The sequence below is a fragment of the Oncorhynchus gorbuscha genome, linkage group LG15 (assembly GCF_021184085.1).
Source record: "Oncorhynchus gorbuscha isolate QuinsamMale2020 ecotype Even-year linkage group LG15, OgorEven_v1.0, whole genome shotgun sequence".
Lineage (NCBI taxonomy): Eukaryota > Metazoa > Chordata > Actinopteri > Salmoniformes > Salmonidae > Oncorhynchus > Oncorhynchus gorbuscha.
Window position 1 is genome coordinate 18,753,214 of NC_060187.1, and position 20,711 is coordinate 18,773,924.

Here is a 20,711-nt window from a genome sequence, read left to right on the forward strand (position 1 = left end):
AGATGGTTTGGGATGAGTTGGACCGCAGAGTGAAGGAAAAGCAGGGAACTCCTTTAAGACTGTTGGAAAAGCATTCCAGGTGAATGCTTTCATCAAGGCAAAGGGTGGCTACTTTGAAGAATATCAAATATATATATATATATTTTTTTATTACTACACTTTTTTGGTTACTACATGATTCCATGTGTTATTTTATTGTCTTCACTATTACTCTACAATGTGGGAACATAAAAAATAAAAACCCTTGAATGAGTAGGTTTGTCCAAACACATATCACACACACACACACACACACACACACACACACACACACACACACACACACACACACACACACACACACACACACACACACACACACACACACACACACACACACACACACACACACACACACACACACACACACTATCATAAGGCACTATAACATTTGGGCCATTTGGACAGTATAAGCAGTGAACAGAGGTCCCATCCATTTTTACTTACAGACAAGTAGTACAATAGTTGTACAACGCTCAAATTTGAGGTGTGGAATTACCCATGTGGTCCCGCCTTCTGTCAGCGGTAGAGGCTGATGCTGGTACTCTGGTACAGGTACATGTAGGCATCACAGAACAGACGCTTAGCCACGCCCTTCATGTCCCGAGGCACCTGGTTGGCCAGCTCGGCGGGTGACATGACCAGGTACATGCCGACCTCTGGACATGCCTCCACCTGGGGAATGTTGAAGCCATCCCTCTCTCCTGAAACATACACAGAAAGAGAGAAAGAGAGGGAAAGACAGAGAATGAGAGAGAGAGAATGAGACAGAGAGAGAGAATGAGAAAGAGAGAGAGAGAGAGAATTGAGAGTGAGAGAGAGAGAAAATGAGACAGAGACAGAGACAGAGAATGAGACAGAGACAGAGACAGAGAATGAGACAGAGAGAGAGAATGAGAGACAGAACAAGACAGAGAGAGAATGAGAGACAGAGAATGAGACAGAATGAGACAGAGAATGAGAGAGAGAGAATGAGACAGAGACATGAGGAGAGAGAGAGAATGAGACAGAGAATGAGGGACAGAGAATGAGACAGAGAGAGAATGAGAGAGAGAATGAGACAGAGAGAAATGTTCATTTTTATTGTTTATTTCACTTTTGTATATTATCTACCTCACTTGCTTTGGCAATGTTAACACGTTTCCCATGCCAATAAAGCCCCTTGAATTGAATTGAGAATGAGACAGAGAGATAGAATGAGAATGAGACAGAATGAGACAGAGAGAGAATGAGACAGAGAATAAGACAAATACAGAGACTGAGACAGAGAATGAGACAGAGAGATAGAATGAGACAGAGAATGAGACAGAGAATGAAAGATAATGAGAGAGAATAAGACAAATACAGAGAATGAGACAAAGACAGAGAATGAGACAGAGAGATAGAATGAGACAGAGAGATAGAATGAGACAGAGAATGAAAGAGAATGAGAGAGAATAAGACAAATACAGAGACTGAGACAAAGAATGAGACAGAGAATGAAAGATAATGAGAGAGAATAAGACAAATACAGAGACTGAGACAGAGAATGAGACAGAGAATGAAAGATAATGAGAGAGAATGAGACAAAGACGGAGAATGAGACAAAGACAGAGAATGAGACAAAGACAGAGAATGAGACAAAGACAGAGAATGAGACAAAGACAGAGAATGAGACAAAGAGAATGAGACAGAATGAGACAGAGAATGAGACAGAGAGAATGAGAGACATGAGACAGAGAATGAGACAAAGACAGAGAATGAGACAAAGACAGAGAATGAGACAAAGACAGAGAATGAGACAAAGACAGAGAATGAGACAAAGACAGAGAATGAGACAAAGACAGAGAATGAGACAAAGACAGAGAATGAGACAAAGACAGAGAATGAGACAAAGACAGAGAATGAGACAAAGAATGAGACAAAGAATGAGACAAAGACAGAGAATGAGACAAAGACAGAGAATGAGACAAAGACAGAGAATGAGACAAAGACAGAGAATGAGACAAAGACAGAATGAATGAGACAAAGACAGAGAATGAGACAAAGACAGAGACAAAGACAAAGACAGAGAATGAGACAAAGACAGAGAATGAGACAAAGACAGAGAATGAGACAAAGACAGAGAATGAGACAAAGACAGAGAATGAGACAAAGACAGAGAATGAGACAAAGACAGAGAATGAGACAAAGACAGAGAATGAGACAAAGACAGAGAATGAGACAAAGACAGAGAATGAGACAAAGACAGAGAATGAGACAAAGACAGAGAATGAGACAAAGACAGAGAATGAGACAAAGACAGAAATGAGACAAAGACAGAGAATGAGACAGAAATGAGACAAAGAGAATGAGACAAAGAGAGAATGAGAAAAGAATGAGACAGAGAATGAAAGATGAAAGACAAAGAGAGAATAAGACAAAGACAGAGAATGACAAAGACAGAGAATGAGACAAAGACAGAGAATGAGACAAAGAATGAGACAGAGAGATAGAATGAGACAGAGAATGAAAGATAATGAGAGAGAATAAGACAAAGACAGAAATGAGACAAAGACAGAGAATGAGACAAAGAATGAGAGAATGAGACAAAGACAGAGAATGAGACAAAGACAGAGAATGAGACAAAGACAGAGAATGAGAATGAATGAGACAGAGAAGAATGAGACAGAGAATGAACAGAGAATGAAAGAGAGAGAATAAGACAAAGACAGAAATGAGACAAAGACAGAGAATGAGACAAAGACAGAGAATGAGACAAAGAATGAGACAGAGAGATAGAATGAGACAGAGAATGAAAGATAATGAGAAGAATAAGACAAAGACAGAGAATGAGACAAAGACAGAGAATGAGACAAAGACAGAGAATGAGACAAAGACAGAGAATGAGACAAAGACAGAGAATGAGACAAAGAATGAGACAGAGAGATAGAATGAGACAGAGAATGAAAGATAATGAGACAATAAGACAAAGAATGAGACAAAGACAGAGAATGAGACAAAGACAGAGAATGAGACAAAGACAGAGAATGAGACAAAGACAGAGAATGAGACAAAGACAGAGAATGAGACAAAGACAGAGAATGAGACAGAGAATGAGACAGAGAATGAGACAGAGAATGAGACAGAGAGATAGAATGAGACAGAGAATGAAAGATAATGAGAGAGAATAAGACAAAGACAGAATAAGACAAAGACAGAGAATGAGACGGAGAATGAGACCAAGACAGAGAAAATTCAAACCCACTGTTGGTGTCTGAAAACATTACTAGCCGTCAAATCCTTGCTTCCGCCATCCTTGTTTCCTCTATTCCTCTCAATGCGTATTGGAGGAAAGGACCCAAGGTGCTTCCTTCTGACCTCCAATGAGGTTTGAAAGGAATGGAGGAAACAAGCCACAGCATATTCCACACAACCTCACCATGTCTGTCAGCCATGCTGTCAAAGAAGATCCAGTCTGTGCTGTTTGGTCCATGTTTGATGAAGGAGACATAGTGACTGGTCTCTATGCACAGCACTGCAAACAGCTCCAGTCTCTCTCTGGGTGGGGCAGGGGGTGGGGGTCGGAGGGTAGTGTGGGCAGGGTAACCCTCAGGGAGCTGCAGGGGGGAGGGGCTGTGGGACAGCCGCTCGGGGTGAGAGTGCACCTGGAGAAGGAGACAGAGGTGCAGAATCACTACTCCTAATCAAATAGAGTAATTATTTGGGATGCAAAGTGGTTTGTAGATCACTGATTCTGTGTACTCTGACTGCAATGTAGTATGATCTCATACACGTATAATGACACACAACACTATGACAGGTACACACACAGAGTGGAGTGTGTCAGTCTGTTCTTACGCCCTACCTGAGAGGAGCAGGTCCTGCAGAACACTTTAAATCCTGTCCTGCTGAAGACTGGGTCTCTGAAGCAGTCCACACACTCCTCATATGCCAGCTGACCACACAACACACACTGCTGGGGACCTGAACACACACCACGTCACATCTCTGCACAGATATATGGTGTATCCTTGAGTGGCAATGTGTGTGTGTGTGTGTGGGTGTGTGTGTGTCTGTGTGTGTGGTGTGTGAACTACCTTCAGAGAGGAGGTCAGTAATGTCCAGCTCCAGTGAAGGGATAATCTTCTGAAACATCTTGAACTTCTTCCCAAAGCGAGGCATCTGGAGGATCAGACAAGACGGCACCTAGAAGGAGAGGAAGAGACATACAGTCACTACACAACCACTGACTACAGTAGACTACCAATCTAGAGACCGTTGTATAGTCTAGCAGAAGACTTATCAAACAGCGCCATCTACAGGAGTGTCAGATAAATGAGAATGAGCATAGTGAGCGAGTACTGTGCACCCACACAAACCCACCCACACCCACCCACACACACAAACCCACCCACCCACACACACAAACCCACCCACCCACCCATACACACCCCTACCTCTGCCAGTTTGAGTCCTGCACTGTGGAAGGAGTGTTCCAGCAGGTGTTGGACAGTAGGCAGAACCAGGCTGTGGTTGTTATCCAGGAAGATTTGATAACAGTAACTGTCCTGGACCTTTCCCCCTGGAGACTGACCTTTAGATGACAAACAGGTCTAGTCTTTAGATGTCTTTATAACCAGGTCTAGTCTTTAGATGTCTTTATAACCAGGTCTAGTCTTTATAACCAGGTCTAGTCTTTAGATGTCTTTATAACCAGGTCTAGTCTTTAGATGTCTTTATAACCAGGTCTAGTCTTTATAACCAGGTCTAGTCTTTAGATGTCTTTATAACCAGGTCTAGTCTTTAGATGTCTTTATAACCAGGTCTAGTCTTTAGATGTCTTTATAACCAGGTCTAGTCTTTAGATGTCTTTATAACCAGGTCTAGTCTTTAGATGTCTTTATAACCAGGTCTAGTCTTTAGATGTCTTTATAACCAGGTCTAGTCTTTATAACCAGGTCTAGTCTTTAGATGTCTTTATAACCAGGTCTAGTCTTTAGATGTCTTTATAACCAGGTCTAGTCTTTAGATGTCTTTATAACCAGGTCTAGTCTTTTTATAACCAGGTCTAGTCTTTAGATGTCTTTATAACCAGGTCTAGTCTTTAGATGTCTTTATAACCAGGTCTAGTCTTTAGATGTCTTTATAACCAGGTCTAGTCTTTAGATGTCTTTATAACCAGGTCTAGTCTTTAGATGTCTTTATAACCAGGTCTAGTCTTTAGATGTCTTTATAACCAGGTCTAGTCTTTAGATGTCTTTATAACCAGGTCTAGTCTTTAGATGTCTTTATAACCAGGTCTAGTCTTTAGATGTCTTTATAACCAGGTCTAGTCTTTAGATGTCTTTATAACCAGGTCTAGTCTTTAGATGTCTTTATAACCAGGTCTAGTCTTTAGATGTCTTTATAACCAGGTCTAGTCTTTAGATGTCTTTATAACCAGGTCTAGTCTTTAGATGTCTTTATAACCAGGTCTAGTCTTTAGATGTCTTTATAACCAGGTCTAGTCTTTAGATGTCTTTATAACCAGGTCTAGTCTTTAGATGTCTTTATAACCAGGTCTAGTCTTTAGATGTCTTTATAACCAGGTCTAGTCTTTAGATGTCTTTATAACCAGGTCTAGTCTTTAGATGTCTTTATAACCAGGTCTAGTCTTTAGATGTCTTTATAACCAGGTCTAGTCTTTATAACCAGGTCTAGTCTTTAGATGTCTTTATAACCAGGTCTAGTCTTTATAACCAGGTCTAGTCTTTAGATGTCTTTATAACCAGGTCTAGTCTTTAGATGTCTTTATAACCAGGTCTAGTCTTTAGATGTCTTTATAACCAGGTCTAGTCTTTAGATGTCTTTATAACCAGGTCTAGTCTTTAGATGTCTTTATAACCAGGTCTAGTCTTTAGATGTCTTTATAACCAGGTCTAGTCTTTAGATGTCTTTATAACCAGGTCTAGTCTTTATAACCAGGTCTAGTCTTTAGATGTCTTTATAACCAGGTCTAGTCTTTAGATGTCTTTATAACCAGGTCTAGTCTTTAGATGTCTTTATAACCAGGTCTAGTCTTTATAACCAGGTCTAGTCTTTAGATGTCTTTATAACCAGGTCTAGTCTTTAGATGTCTTTATAACCAGGTCTAGTCTTTAGATGTCTTTATAACCAGGTCTAGTCTTTAGATGTCTTTATAACCAGGTCTAGTCTTTATAACCAGGTCTAGTCTTTAGATGTCTTTATAACCAGGTCTAGTCTTTAGATGTCTTTATAACCAGGTCTAGTCTTTAGATGTCTTTATAACCAGGTCTAGTCTTTATAACCAGGTCTAGTCTTTAGATGTCTTTATAACCAGGTCTAGTCTTTAGATGTCTTTATAACCAGGTCTAGTCTTTATAACCAGGTCTAGTCTTTAGATGTCTTTATAACCAGTCTTTTTATAACTAGTCTTTAGATGTCTTTATAACCAGGTCTAGTCTTTATAACCAGGTCTAGTCTTTAGATGTCTTTATAACCAGGTCTAGTCTTTAGATGTCTTTATAACCAGGTCTAGTCTTTAGATGTCTTTATAACCAGGTCTAGTCTTTAGATGTCTTTATAACCAGGTCTAGTCTTTAGATGTCTTTATAACCAGGTCTAGTCTTTAGATGTCTTTATAACCAGGTCTAGTCTTTATAACCAGGTCTAGTCTTTAGATGTCTTTATAACCAGGTCTAGTCTTTAGATGTCTTTATAACCAGGTCTAGTCTTTAGATGCATAGCTACATTACAATTCAAATAGAACATAGGTTAGAGTAAGGTATTCTTACAGTTTGAGTCTTTAGAGGATCCAGACTTTAAATATGGTGCATAATGAGGGTAAGAAACTCTTCTGGATCTGAACAAGAACACAACCACACACAGACACACCAGTCCTTTCAGAAATCACCCTATTAAGTCTAGTTCATTTACAGTTGCGACTGTCCTGTTAGAAAGTCTTTATAACCAGGCAGATGTTTGTTCTTTCTAACCTCTGTGGTGAATGTGTTTATAACCAGTCTATCCAAGTCTTTATGCAGCTGCTGAGATGTCTTTATAATGTCTAGTCTTTATAACCAGGTCTAGTTCCACAAAACCTTCACTGCAGTCTTTAGATGTCAATAAACACATGCAACACATGTATTAGCACCCCCAGGTCTACAATTTTAGATGTCTATAACACCTCCTTATAACACACTTTACACACACCACGTCTGGCTTTAGATGTCTTTATAACCAGGTCTGTCTTTAGATGTCATTATAACCAGGTCTAGTCTGGATGGGGGCATAACCAGGTCTGTCTTTAGATAACCAGGTCTAGTCTTAAACAGCAGGGAGTCCAGCACTGAGGAACAGGAGAACAGACTTTAGAACCAGGAGAGATGTCTTTATAACCAGGTCTAGTCTTTAGATGTCTTTATAACCAGGTCTAGTCTTTAGATGTCTTTATAGACCAGGTCTAGTCTTTAGATGTCTTTATAACCAGGTCGAGTCAGAGAGCAAGAGAGTCTTTATAGACAGGTCTAGTCTTTAGATGTCTTTAGAGTCTTTAGTGAGACAGGTCTAGTCTTTAGAGAGAGCAAGAAGCAGACTAGTCTTTAGATGTCTTTATAACAGAGAGTCTAGTCTTTAGATGTCTTTATAACCAGGTCTAGTCTTTAGATGTCTTTATAACCAGGTCTAGTCTTTAGATGTCTTTATAACCAGAGTCTAGACTTTAGAGCGAATGAGAGATACAGAGAGAGTCTTTAGAGACTTTATAACCAGGTCTAGTCTTTAGAGAGAGGTGAGTCTTTAGACTTTATAACCAGGTCTAGTCTTTAGATGTCTTTATAACCAGAGTGAGACAGAGTCTTTAGATGTCTTTATAACCAGAGTCTAGTCTTTAGACAGAGCGTCTTTATAACAGGTCTAGTCTTTAGAGAGTTTATAACCAGGTCTAGTCTTTAGATGTCTTTATAACCAGGTCTAGTCTTTAGATGTCTTTATAACCAGGTCTAGTCTTTAGATGTCTTTATAACAGGTCTAGTCTTTAGATGTCTTTATAACCAGGTCTAGTCTTTAGATGTCTTTATAACCAGGTCTAGTCTTTAGATGTCTTTATAACCAGAGTCTAGTCTTTAGATGTCTTTATAACCAGGTCTAGTCTTTAGATGTCTTTATAACCAGGTCTAGTCTTTAGCGAGAGTCTTTAGATGTCTTTATAACCAGGTCTAGTCTTTAGATGTCTTTATAACCAGGTCGAATGTCTTTAGATGTCTTTATAACCAGCTAGAGGTCTAGTCTTTAGATGATAACCAGGTCTAGTCTTTAGATGTCTTTATAACCAGGAGACCAGGTCTAGTCTTTAGATGTCTTTATAACCAGGTCTAGTCTTTAGATGTCTTTATAACCAGGTCTAGAGAGCGTCAGAGTCTTTAGATGTCTTTATAACCAGGTCTAGTCTTTAGATGTCTTTATAACCAGGTCTAGTCTTTAGATGTCTTTGACAGAGTGAGAGAGAGCCAGGTCTAGTCTTTAGATGTCTTTATAACCAGCGAGTGTCTTTAGACAGAGCTTTAGAGAGAGCGATAACCAGGTCTAGTCAGAGCGAGAGTCTTTAGATGTCTTTATAACCAGGTCGAGAGATGTCTTTATAGACCAGAGTCTTTAGATGTCTTTATACAGAGTCTTTAGATGTCTTTTTATAACCAGGTCTAGTCTTTAGATGTCTTTATAACCAGACAGATGCTTTATAACCAGGTCTAGTCTTTAGATGTCTTTATAACCAGGTCTAGTCTTTAGATGTCTTTATAACCAGGTCTAGTCTTTAGAGTATAACAGGTCTAGTCTTTAGATGTCTTTATAACCAGCAGCTTTAGAGTCTTTAAACCAGGTCTAGTAGACAGAGTCTTTAGAGTCTTTATAACAGGTCTAGTCTTTAGAGAGAACCAGAGTCTTTAGTGAGAACAGAGTCTTTAGAGAGGTCTAGTCTTTAGAGCGGTCTAGTGAGACAGGTCTAGTCTTTAGTGAGACTAGTCTTTAGATGAGAGTCTAGTCTTTATAGCGGTCTAGTCTTTAGATGTCTTTACAGGTCTAGTCTTTATAACCAGGTCTAGTCTTTAGATGTCTTTATAACCAGGTCTAGTGAGAGAGCTAGTCTTTATAACCAGGTCTAGTCTTTAGATGTCTTTATAACCAGGTCTAGTCTTTAGAGACTTTATAACCAGGTCTAGTCTTTAGAGACAGGTCTAGTCTTTATAACCAGAGTCTTTAAACCAGGTCTAGAGATAGAATCTAGTCTTTGAGACAGAGTCTTTATAACCAGGTCTAGTCTTTAGGAGACAGAGCGAGTCTTTATAACCAGGTCTAGTCTTTAGATGTCTTTATAACCAGGTCTAGAGAGAGGTCTACAGATGTCTTTATAACCAGGTCTAGTCTTTAGAGTCTTTATAACCAGAGTCTAGTCTTTATAACCAGGTCAGATGTCTTTATAACCAGGTCTAGTCTTTAGATGTCTTTATAGACAGAGTCTTTAGATAACCAGGTCTAGTCTTTAGATGTCGGAGAGAGATAACCAGGTCTAGTCTTTAGATGAGACAGAGTCGGAGAGGTCTAGTCGATGTCTTTATAACCAGAGAGTCAGATGTCTTTAGAAGCGAGTCTAGTCTTTAGATGTCTTTATAACCAGGTCTGATAACCACTTTAGATGTCTTTATAACCAGGTCTAGTGAGACAGGTCTAGTCTTTAGATGTCTTTATAACCAGGAGACTAGTCTTTATAACCAGGTCTAGACAGAGCGAGATAACCAGAGTCTAGTCAGATGTCTTTAGAACCAGAGTCTTTAGAGTCTTTAGATGTCTTTATACAGGTCTAGATAACCAGGTCTAGTCTTTAGATGTCTTTATAACCAGAGAGTCTTTAGATGTCTGAGACAGAGTGAGACTTTAGAGCGAGAGTCTTTAGAGCGAGTCTAGACAGAGTCTTTATAACCAGGTCTAGTCTTTAGTGAGACAGAGTCTTTAGATGTCTTTAGCGAGCTTTATAACCAGGTCTAGTCTTTAGATGAGACAGAGTCCAGAGAGCGAGCGAGACTAGAGCTTTAGAGACAGAGTCTTTAGAGTGAGATAGAGCCAGGTCTAGTCTTTAGAGAGCGATGTCTTTATGAGACAGGTCTAGTCTTTAGATGTCTTTATAACCAGGTGAGACAGAGCGAGTTTATACAGAGCTTTAGAGAGAGTCTTTAGATGTCTTTATAACCAGACTAGTCTTTAGATGTCTTTATAACCAGGTCAGAGATGTCTTTATAACCAGGTCTAGTCTTTAGATGTTTAGAACCAGAGTCTGAGAGAGTCTTTATAACCAGGTCTAGTCTTTAGATGTCTTTATAACCAGGTCTAGTCTTTGAGACAGAGAGATGTCTTTAGACAACCAGGTCTAGTCTTTAGATGTCTTTATAACCAGGTCTAGTCTTTAGAGTCTTTATAGAGCAGGTCTAGTCTTTAGAGACAGAGCTTTAGTGTCTTTATAACAGGTCTAGTCTTTATAACCAGAGTCTTTATAACCAGGTCTAGAGTCTTTATAACAGGTCTAGTCTTTAGCAAGTCTTTAGATAGAATAACCAGGTCTAGTCTTTAGAGATAACCAGTGAGTCTTTAGACAGAGCGAGTGAGAGTCTTTAGACAGGTCTAGTCTTTAGATGAGTCTTTACAGAGTCTAGTCTTTAGAGAGACAGAGCTTTAGTGTCTAGAGAGACAGAGTCTTTAGAGTCTTTATAACAGAGTCGAGAGAGAGCGAGTCTTTAGAGAGACAGAGCAAATGAGAGATACAGAGTCTTTAGATGACAGAGACAAAGAGACAGAGCAAAGAGTCTAGATACAGAGAGATAACCAGAGACAAAGAGACAGAGCAAATGAGAGATACAGAGAGAGAGAGACAAAGAGAGAGAGCTTTAGTGAGACAGAGTCTTTAATGATAACAGAGTCAGTGAGACTTTAGATGTCTTTATAGACCAGAGTCTTTAGATGTCTTTAGACAGAGGTCTAGTCTTTAGATGTGAGACAGAGCGAGTCTTTATAACCAGGTCTAGTCTTTAGAGTCTTTATACAGAGCGAGATGATACAGAGCTAGAGAGTCTTTACAGAGTCTAGAGATGTCACAGAGTGAGACAGAGTCTTTAGATGAGACACAGGTCTAGTCTTTAGACTTTAGAACCAGTCTAGTCTTTAGATGTCTTTATAACCAGGTCTAGTCTTTAGATGATAACCAGAGTCTTTAGATGTCTTTAGAGAGAGAGAGCAGGTGAGACAGAGCTTTAGAGAGAGTCTTTAGAAAGCGAGTGAGACAGAGCTAGTCTTTAGAGAGAACCAGGTCTAGTCTTTAGATGAGCCAGGTCTAGTGAGATAACCAGGTCTAGTCTTTAGATGTCTTTAGAACCAGGTCTAGTCTTTAGATGAGACAGAGTCTAGTCTTTAGATGTCTTTATAACAGAGTCTTTAGAGAGCTTTAGATGTCTTTATAACAGAGTCTTTAGAACCAGAGTCTTTAGAGTCTTTATAGACAGGTCTAGTCTTTAGATGTCTTTATAACCAGAGTCTAGTCTTTATAACAGGTCTAGTCTTTAGATGTCTTTATAACCAGGTCTAGTCTTTAGATGTCTTTATAACCAGGTCTAGTCTTTAGAGTCTTTAGAAACAGAGTCTATCGATGACAGAGTCGAGATGTCTTTAGACAGAGTCGAGATGCTTTAGACAGAGCGAGAGAGACAGAGCGAGAGCTTTAGACAGAGCAGTCTTTATAGAGAGAGACAGAGCGTCTAGAGAGAGACAGAGCTATGTCTTTATAACCAGAGACAGAGTCAAGTGAGTGAGAGACAGAGCGAGATGAGTGAGAGACAGAGCTAAGTGATGACAGAGCATAATGAGAGAGAGCGAGGTCTGAGATGAGACAGAGCAGTGAGACAGAGCGAGATGAGACAGAGCTAGTCTTTAGACAGAGCTTTAGATGAGACAGAGTGAGAGAGATACAGAGCGAGTGAGAGAGTCTTTAGAGCATTTAGACAGATGTCAGTTGCGAGTCTTTAGACAGAGCGGAGAGAAAACCTATAGTGAGACAGAGCGAGAGAGAGATTTTGAGCTTTCTCCTCTTGAGATAGAGCGAGAGAGAGCGGATTGAGACAGAGCGAGACACAACTCTGAGACAGAGCGAGAGAGAGTTGCGAGTGAGACAGTGCGTAGAGAGAGTTTGAGTGAGACAGAGCGAGAGAGAGCGAGACAGAACCTTCAGACGAGACATCAAGAAACACATGCAACACATGTAGCACCCCCAAGACAATTCAGAGCTCCTAAGACAGACACACAGACAGAGCTGGCTGAGAGAGCGAGTTGAGACAGAGCAGGGTAGGATGAGGGCATCCCTAGGCTCTGTTGAGAAACAGAGGGAGTCCAGCACTGAGCAGGAGAACAGACTAGAGAGAGAGAGAGTGAGACAGAGCGAGAGAGAGAGAGTGAGACAGAGCGAGAGAGAGCGAGTGAGACAGAGCGAGTGAGCAAGAGAGTGAGACAGAGCGAGTGAGAGCGAGTGAGACAGAGAGCAAGTGAGAGCGAGATAGACAGAGCGAGAGAAGAGTGAGAGAGACAGAGCGAGACAGAGCGAATGAGAGATACAGAGAAGAGAGAGAGACAGAGACAAAGAGAGAGAGAGTGAGAGACAGAGCGAGAGAGACAGAGCGAGAGTGAGACAGAGCGAGAGTGAGACAGAGCGAGTGAGACAGAGCGAGAGTGAGACAGAGCGAGTGAGACAGAGCGAGAGAGCGAGAGACAGAGCGAGAGTGAGACAGAGCGAGAGAGAGACAGAGAGCGAGTGAGAGAGACAGAGCGAGTGAGACAGAGCGAGAGTGAGACAGAGCGAGAGTGAGACAGAGCGAGAGAGAGACAGAGCGAGAGTGAGACAGAGAGAGCAAGTGAGACAGAATGCGAGAGTGAGACAGAGCGAGAGAGAGACAGAGCGAGAGAGACAGAGCGAGAGAGAGACAGAGCGAGTGAGAGAGAGACAGAGCGAGTGAGAGACAGAGCGAGAGCGAGACAGAGCGAGACACAGAGCGGAGAGAGAGCGAGTGAGACAGAGCCGAGAGAGAGCGAGTGAGACAGAGCGGAGAGAGAGCGAGTGAGACAGAGCGAGAGAGAGCGATTGAGACAGAGCGAGAGAGAGCGATTGAGACAGAGCGAGAGAGAGCGATTGAGACAGAGCGAGAGAGAGCGATTGAGACAGAGCGAGTGAGACAGTGCGAGAGAGAGCGAGTGAGACAGAGCGAGAGAGAGCGAGTGAGACAGAGCGAGAGAGAGCGAGAGAGCGAGAGAGCGAGACAGAGCGAGAGAGAGCGAGAGAGACAGAGCGAGAGAGAGCGAGAGAGAGAGAGAGAGACAGAGTGAGACAGAGAGCGAGAGAGAGCGAGTGAGACAGAGCGAGTGAGACAGAGCGAGTAAGAGTGAGTAAGAGTGAGTGAGACAGAGCGAGTAAGAGTGAGTGAGACAGAGTCGAGAGAGCGAGCGAGTAAGACAGAGTCGAGAGAGCGAGCGAGACAGAGCGAGAGAGACAGAGCGAGTGAGACAGAGCGAGTGAAACAGAGCGAGTGAGAGAGAGCGAGTGAGACAGAGCGAGTGAGAGAGAGTCGAGAGAGCGAGCGAGACAGAGTGAGTGAGACAGAGCGAGAGAGCGAGTGAGAGAGAGTGAGAGAGCGAGTGAGAGAGTGAGAGAGCGAGTGAGAGAGCGAGACAGAGCGAGACAGAGCGAGTGAGAGACAGAGCGAGTGAGAGACAGAGCGAGTGAGAGACAGAGCGCGAGTGAGACACAGAGAGAGCAAGTGAGATAGAATGAGAGTGAGACAGACAGAGAGAGAGCAAGTGAGATAGAATGAGAGAGAGACAGAGCGAGTGAGAGAGACAGAGCGAGTGAGAGAGACAGAGCGAGTGAGAGAGACAGAGCGAGTGAGAGAGACAGAGCGAGTGAGAGAGACAGAGCGAGTGAGAGAGACAGAGCGAGTGAGAGAGACAGAGCGAGTGAGAGAGACAGAGCGAGAGACAGAGAGACAGAGCGAGTGAGAGAGACAGAGCGAGAGAGAGCGAGCGAGAGAGACAGAGCAAATGAGAGATACAGAGAGAGAGACAGAGACAAAGAGACAGAGCAAATGAGAGATACAGAGAGAGAGACAGAGACAAAGAGACAGAGCAAATGAGAGATACAGAGAGAGAGACAGAGACAAAGAGAGAGAGCGAATGAGAGACAGAGCGAATGAGAGACAGAGCGAGAGTGAGACAGAGCGAGAGTGAGACAGAGCGAGAGAGACAGAGCGAGAGAGACAGAGCGAGAGAGACAGAGCGAGAGAGACAGAGTCGAGAGAGAGACAGAGCGAGAGAGACAGAGTGAGACAGAGCGAGTGAGAGAGAATGAGAGAGCGAGTGAGACAGAGCGAATGAGACAGAGAGAGCGAGTGAGACAGAGCGAGTGAGAGAGAATGAGAGCGAGTGAGACAGAGCGAGTGAGAGAGAGAGAGACAGAGCGAGTGAGAGAGAGAGAGTGAGACAGAGAGAGAGAGAGAGAGCGAGTGAGACAGAGAGAGAATGAGAGAGAGAGAGAGCGAGTGAGACAGAGCGAGTGAGAGAGAATGAGACAGAGCGAGTGAGACAGAGCGAGTGAGACAGAGCGAGAGAGAGAGAGCGAGCGAGACAGAGCGAGAGACAGAGACAGACAGCGAGAGTGAGACAGAGCGAGCGAGACAGAGCGAGCGAGACAGAGCGAGACAGAGCGAGCGAGACAGAGCGAGCGAGACAGAGAGAGAGCGAGACAGAGAGAGCAGAGAGAGTGAGCGAGATCGAGACAGAGCGAGACAGAGATCGAGACAGAGCGAGAGAGACAGAGCGAGAGCGAGACAGAGCGAGTGAGAGAGAGACAGAGCGAGTGAGAGAGACAGAGCGAGTGAGAGAGAGACAGAGCGAGTGAGAGAGAGACAGAGCGAGTGAGTGAGAGACAGAGCGAGTGAGTGAGAGACAGAGCAAGTGAGAGAGAGCGAGTGAGAGAGAGCGAGTGAGAGAGAGACAGAGCGAGTGAGACAGAGCGAGTGAGACAGAGCGAGAGAAAGACAGCGAGCGAGTGAGAGAGAGACAGAGCGAGTGAGAGAGAGAGCAAGTGAGAGAGCGAGAGAGACAGAGCGAGTGAGAGAGAGAGCAAGTGAGAGAGCGAGAGAGACAGAGCGAGAGAGACAGAGCGAGAGAGACAGAGCGAGAGAGACAGAGCGAGAGAGACAGAGCGAGTGAGACAGAGCGAGAGTGAGAGCGATTGAGAGAGAGAGACAGAGAGAGTGCGAGTGAGCGAGACAGAGCGAGTGCGAGTGAGCGAGACAGAGATCGAGACAGAGCGAGTGAGACAGAACGAGAGAGAGAAAGAGAGCGAGCGAGAGACAGAGCGAGAGAGAGACAGAGCGAGTGAGTGGTGAGACAGAGACAGAGAGTGAGACAGAGCGAGTGAGAGAGAGAGAGAGCGAGTGAGAGAGAGACAGAGCGAGTGAGAGAGAGACAGAGCGAGAGTGAGAGAGCGAGAGTGAGAGTGAGACAGCGAGAGTGAGACAGCGAGAGTGAGACAGAGCGAGAGTGAGACAGAGCGAGAGAGAGACAGAGCGAGAGAGAGACAGAGCGAGAGAGAGACAGAGCGAGAGAGAGACAGAGCGAGAGTGAGACAGAGCGAGTGTGAGACAGAGCGAGAGTGAGACAGAGCGAGAGTGAGACAGAGCGAGAGTGAGACAGAGCGAGTGTGAGACAGAGCGAGTGTGAGACAGAGCGAGTGTGAGACAGAGCGAGTGTGAGACAGAGCGAGTGTGAGACAGAGCGAGGGTGAGACAGAGCGAGTGTGAGACAGAGCGAGAGTGAGACAGAGCGAGAGTGAGACAGAGCGAGGGTGTTTTATAGGAGCAGGGAGGAGCTGTTAGTGTGCCTATCATTTAATTTCCTCTTTATAAACAATATATATTGTCATCATTTTCATCATATTCACCTGAAGAGGGCCGAGTCCATGTAGCAAGAGTTTATATGGCCCTGGATCCCCTTCATTCGACCAATCAGCATCCTCTCAACCTGGTCAGAGGCGATGGGGGAGGAGGGGAGCGCCCCAGGGCTGCGCAATGCCGGTCTCTCTGAGTGATTACAAAACACACATGTCAAAGAGTTCTAGTCACACACAGACCAAACCTGGGTACAAATACTATTTGAAATCCTTGAGTCTGCCTGGGGTGCCTAATGGGCCGTTTTTGCAGTTGTGGGAATTGGTTAATTAAGTCAGGCAAGCTCAACCAAGCAAACAAAAAAATGCTTGTTATGTGATTGGCTGTAATGATCTTTGTTTACAAGAGGCAGTTTCTTTCACCTTGAAGGACATTGGCTGATGCCCCCTGGAAGCGGGAGTCAGGCCGGCAGGATAGAAGCTTGACGAAGAGACCTTGTCTAGGAAGACATCTGAAGAACCGATGGTCTTTAAAGGTACCATTACTAACCCCAGTGTACCCATCCTCCTAGAGGGAGTGACAGAGACAGAGACAGAGACAGAGAGACAGAGACATAGAGAAAGACAGACACAGAGAGACAGAGACACACAGAGAGAGAAACAGAGACACAGACAGAGAAAGACAGAGACACAGAGCGAGAGAGAGACAGAGAGACAGAGACACAGAGAGAGAGAGACAGAGACACAGGGAGAGAGAGAGAGAGACACATAGAGAGAGAGAGACGACAACAGAGAGAGAGAGACAGAGACACAGAGACAGAGAGAGCGAGACACACACAGAGAGAAAGAGAGAGACAGAGAGAGAAGAGAGACACAGAGAGAGAAACAGAGAGAGAGAGACACAGAGAGACACAGAGACAGAGACACAGAGAGCGAGACACAGAGAGAGACAGAGACACAGAGAGAGACAGAGACACAGAGAGCGAGAGTCATGGAGAGAGACAGAGACACAGAGAGAGACAGAGAGAGATTCACACAGAGAGAGAGACACAGAGACAGTGAGAGACAGATAAAGCCCTTGAATTGAATTGAATTGAGAGAGAGGGACAGAGAAAGAGACAGACAAAGAGACAGAGAGCAAGTGAAGTGGAGAGTAGTTGACGTTTGAGATTAAACAGAACAATGAATTGCTCTCCAGCCCAAGACAAGGTCCATGCAGTGCATCATGTGAACATTAGAGGCCAGTGTTGAGACAGTGTACCAGCTCCAGTCCAGCGTAGGTTCCTTTCTGCCCAGGCAAAGTGCCTATCCAGCGGATGGTTCCATAGCCAGGTCCTATAGCCAGAGTCACCTCCACCAGAGAGTCAACACCAAGCCCCAAGGGGTGAACCTCCTCCATAGACATAACGGCCTTATCAGTCTCCATAGGCTCAGGCTCTGTGGTCAACACAAAAACCCAAACAATGGCATCAAAAAATATATTTGCGCACGGTTTATTACAATTATGCACAGACAGACACACAAACACACACACCCTGTTGAAGCAGTTCCCCTTTGATGACGCTGTCCAGCGGTAGAGTGATCTTCTCATCCCGGTCCTGCAAACACAGGAAACACACCCGTCACACCCCAAAAGCCAAATACTCCCCTGCTATAGGCCACATCTCACAGCTCTATCGGCCAATCATTCTGCACTCACAGTAGAGATGATGACTAACGTCCTGCCGTCCTTCTCCTCCAGATCCATCACCATCCCATGGAGGATGTCCTCGTCCATGAAGAAGGTGACTCTGTCTCCGGTGGAGAGGGGCTGATGTTGGGCCTGTTGGGACGACAGTTGCGGGGCCAGCTGGGCTGCTGGAAAGGTCAGACACTTGGACACCAATTTGGGTTTGGAAAACATGGGTTTCACTCTGGAAAATGGAGCAAAAATCCCACAGTCTTTCTTGCAGGGGAATAGGGTTTTTGACAGATATGTCCCATCTGATGGTCCCTTTCCTTTGTCTTCTCCCTATGAGGAATTCAGAGGACATATGAATAACCCGGTAGATATCCATGTGAAATGTAGAATAACACATTTCCAACAGAATAATACATGTATGAACATACACAATTTGCAAACGCTACCTGTAGTTCAATGCCAAAGAAGGTTCCTACGATGGGGTCTGTGAACTTTGGCTCTGTCAACCTTCCGACGTACCGTACAATTCCCTGCAGCCACTTCCCATCCAACTCCACAGTGACAGGTGTATCCTTAGTTAAACCCAGGGCTGTAGCCAAAGCATCCCTCTCTAAATACCACTTCAGTCTCTCGGAGTCCTCTCCTAGGGCTTGCAGCAGCTCTGCCTCCTTAGCAGTCACTGGTTTTAGGTCATTTACCTTCAGGAACCTGTCATAACTGGAGCCCCTACAGATGACAGGCAATTCCTGCAGACATGCAGATCTGCTAAGCATTGACATGTACCTGCTCTCCTTGATGTAACAGATGTGGCCAGCATTGATGAGCAACATGGGTAACTCAGGTTCCTCTATGAGGATGTAGTACATCTTCACATCACATGTGTCCATGGCTGATGCAGGGAAGAAATAGGGTTTGAATAGAAATGGCCATAACATGTGAAGATGTATATTTTGTTTTTAATGACTGTACAAGGCATAGGATGTTCCGCATGCTGTTACACACACACACACACACACACTGCATTAATAAAGTATTCAGATCCCTTCACTTTTTCCATATTTTGTTAAGTTACAGCCTTATAACATGTGTTTCTCATCAATATACACACAATACCCCATAATGACAAAACTAAAACAGAAATACCTTATTTGCATAAGTATTCAGACCCTTTGCTATGAGACTCAAAATGAAGATTGGATGCATCCTGTGTCACGCCTGCTCCCGCTCCCCCTCTCTGGTGCTCAAGGGCGCCGAGCTGCCAATCATTACGTGCATCAGCGCTCATTGGACTCCGTCAATTTGTTGATTGCCCTGTCTAGATCTTTCTGTTTCTCAGTTTGTTCCCCGTGTCAGCATTATTGTTGTTTCTGTCTTCCCTGTCCAGATCCATGTTCGTTTTCATGTTGTTTATTAAATGTCCCTGTACTTGCTTCTCGTCTCCCAGCGTCTGTCCTCACATCCTGTTTCCATTGATCATCCTTGGGATGTTTCTACAACTTGATTGGAGTCCACCTGTTGTAAATTCAGTTGATTGGACATGATTTGGAAAGGCACACGCATGTATATATATATATAAGGTCCTACAGTTGACAGTGCATGTCAGAGAAAAAACCAAGCCATGAGGCTGAAGGAATTGTCTGTAGAGCACCGAAACAGGATTCTGTCGAGGCACAGATCTGGAGAAGGGTACCAAAAAATGTCTGCAGCATTGAAGGTCCCCAAGAACACAGTGGCCTCCATCATTCTTAAATGGAAGAAGTTTGGAACCATCAAGACTCTTCCTAGAGCTGGCTGCCCGGCCAAACTGAACAGTCGGGGGAGAAGGGCCTTGTCACTTTAACAGAGCTCCAGAGTTCCTATGTGGAGATGGGAGAAGGTTCCAGAAGGACAACCATCTCTGCAGCACTCCACCAATCAGGACTTTATGGTAGAGTTGCAAGACAGAAGCCACTCTTCAGTAAAAGGCACATGACAGCCTGCTTGGAATTTGCCATTGTGCTGTGGGGATGTTTTTCAGTGGCAGGAACTGGGAGACTAGTCAGGATCAAGGGAAAGATTAACAGAGCAAAGTACAGAGAGATTCTTCCTGAAAACCTGCTCCAGAGCACTCGGGACCTCAGACTGGGGTGAAGGTTCACCTTCCAACAGGACAACGAACCTAAGCACACAGCCAAGACAACACAGGAGTGACTTCGGGACAAGTTTCTGAATGTCCTTGAGTGGCCAAGCCAGAGCCCAGACTTGAACACAATCTAACATCTCTGGAGACCTGAAAATAGCTGTGCAGCGACACTCCCCATCCAATCTGACAGAGCTTGAGGAAATCTTCAGAGAATAATGGGGGAAACTCCCCAAATACAGGTGTGCCACGCTTGTAGTGTCACACCCAAGAAAACTCGAGAGTGTAATCACTGCCAAAGGTGCTTCAACAAAGTACAGAGTAAAGGTTCTGAACACTTATGTAAATGTGATATTTGTTGATTTTTTTTTAATGCATTTGCAAAATATTTCTAAAAACCTGTTTTTGCTTCATCATTATGAGGTATTGTGTGTAGATTGGGAGGGAGATAAAACATTTAGAATAAGGCTGTAACATAACAATTTGGGAAGGGGTCTGAATACTTTCCGAATGCACTGTACTTATATAAACACATACGTTAACTTACTCACACCACAGAAAGTCCATTATAACACCAGCATTAGACCACACGTAGAAAGTGAAAGCCAACTGCGACTACTGAGCAAAGTGAAAACCAACTTCGATCGCAGCTATTCATTTCCTCCATTGCATTGAGCAATAACTATCAGTCCAATTACTACACGCTGTATGTTCATATGCTGTACTATAGATACAATTTTAGTCAATATTGTTTACCTTGTAAGTTGTAATGTAAATCTTCTTACGAGAGTAAGCAAGATTTGTTCGGTATCTAGCGAGTCACTTCACTTCCTCTTTCTTTTCACCGTTGTGTCGTCATATGCCCCGTTCATAACAACTAGGAACTCGGAAAAATACGAGAGAAAAATCATCACGTCAGTGATCTTTGGGTCCGAAAG

The 20,711-nt window shown here is 43.8% G+C and overlaps 1 protein-coding gene across 1 annotated transcript; it reads right to left on the reverse strand.

Moving 5' to 3' along the window:
• Positions 1-310: 310 nt before the first annotated feature.
• cyldl (cylindromatosis (turban tumor syndrome), like) lies at positions 311-20,632 on the reverse strand. Its single transcript, XM_046299841.1, has 13 exons — positions 20,530-20,632; positions 18,101-18,543; positions 17,673-17,984; positions 17,508-17,571; positions 17,235-17,410; positions 16,397-16,541; positions 16,028-16,166; positions 7,316-7,368; positions 4,458-4,594; positions 4,098-4,206; positions 3,866-3,984; positions 3,440-3,665; positions 311-743 (listed from the first exon to the last, which is right to left on the reverse strand). Exons 2-13 carry the CDS (start codon positions 18,539-18,541, stop codon positions 559-561), a joined length of 2,106 nt encoding a protein of 701 aa, XP_046155797.1. The 5' UTR covers positions 18,542-18,543; positions 20,530-20,632; the 3' UTR covers positions 311-558.
• Between the last annotated feature and the right edge of the window lie 79 nt (positions 20,633-20,711).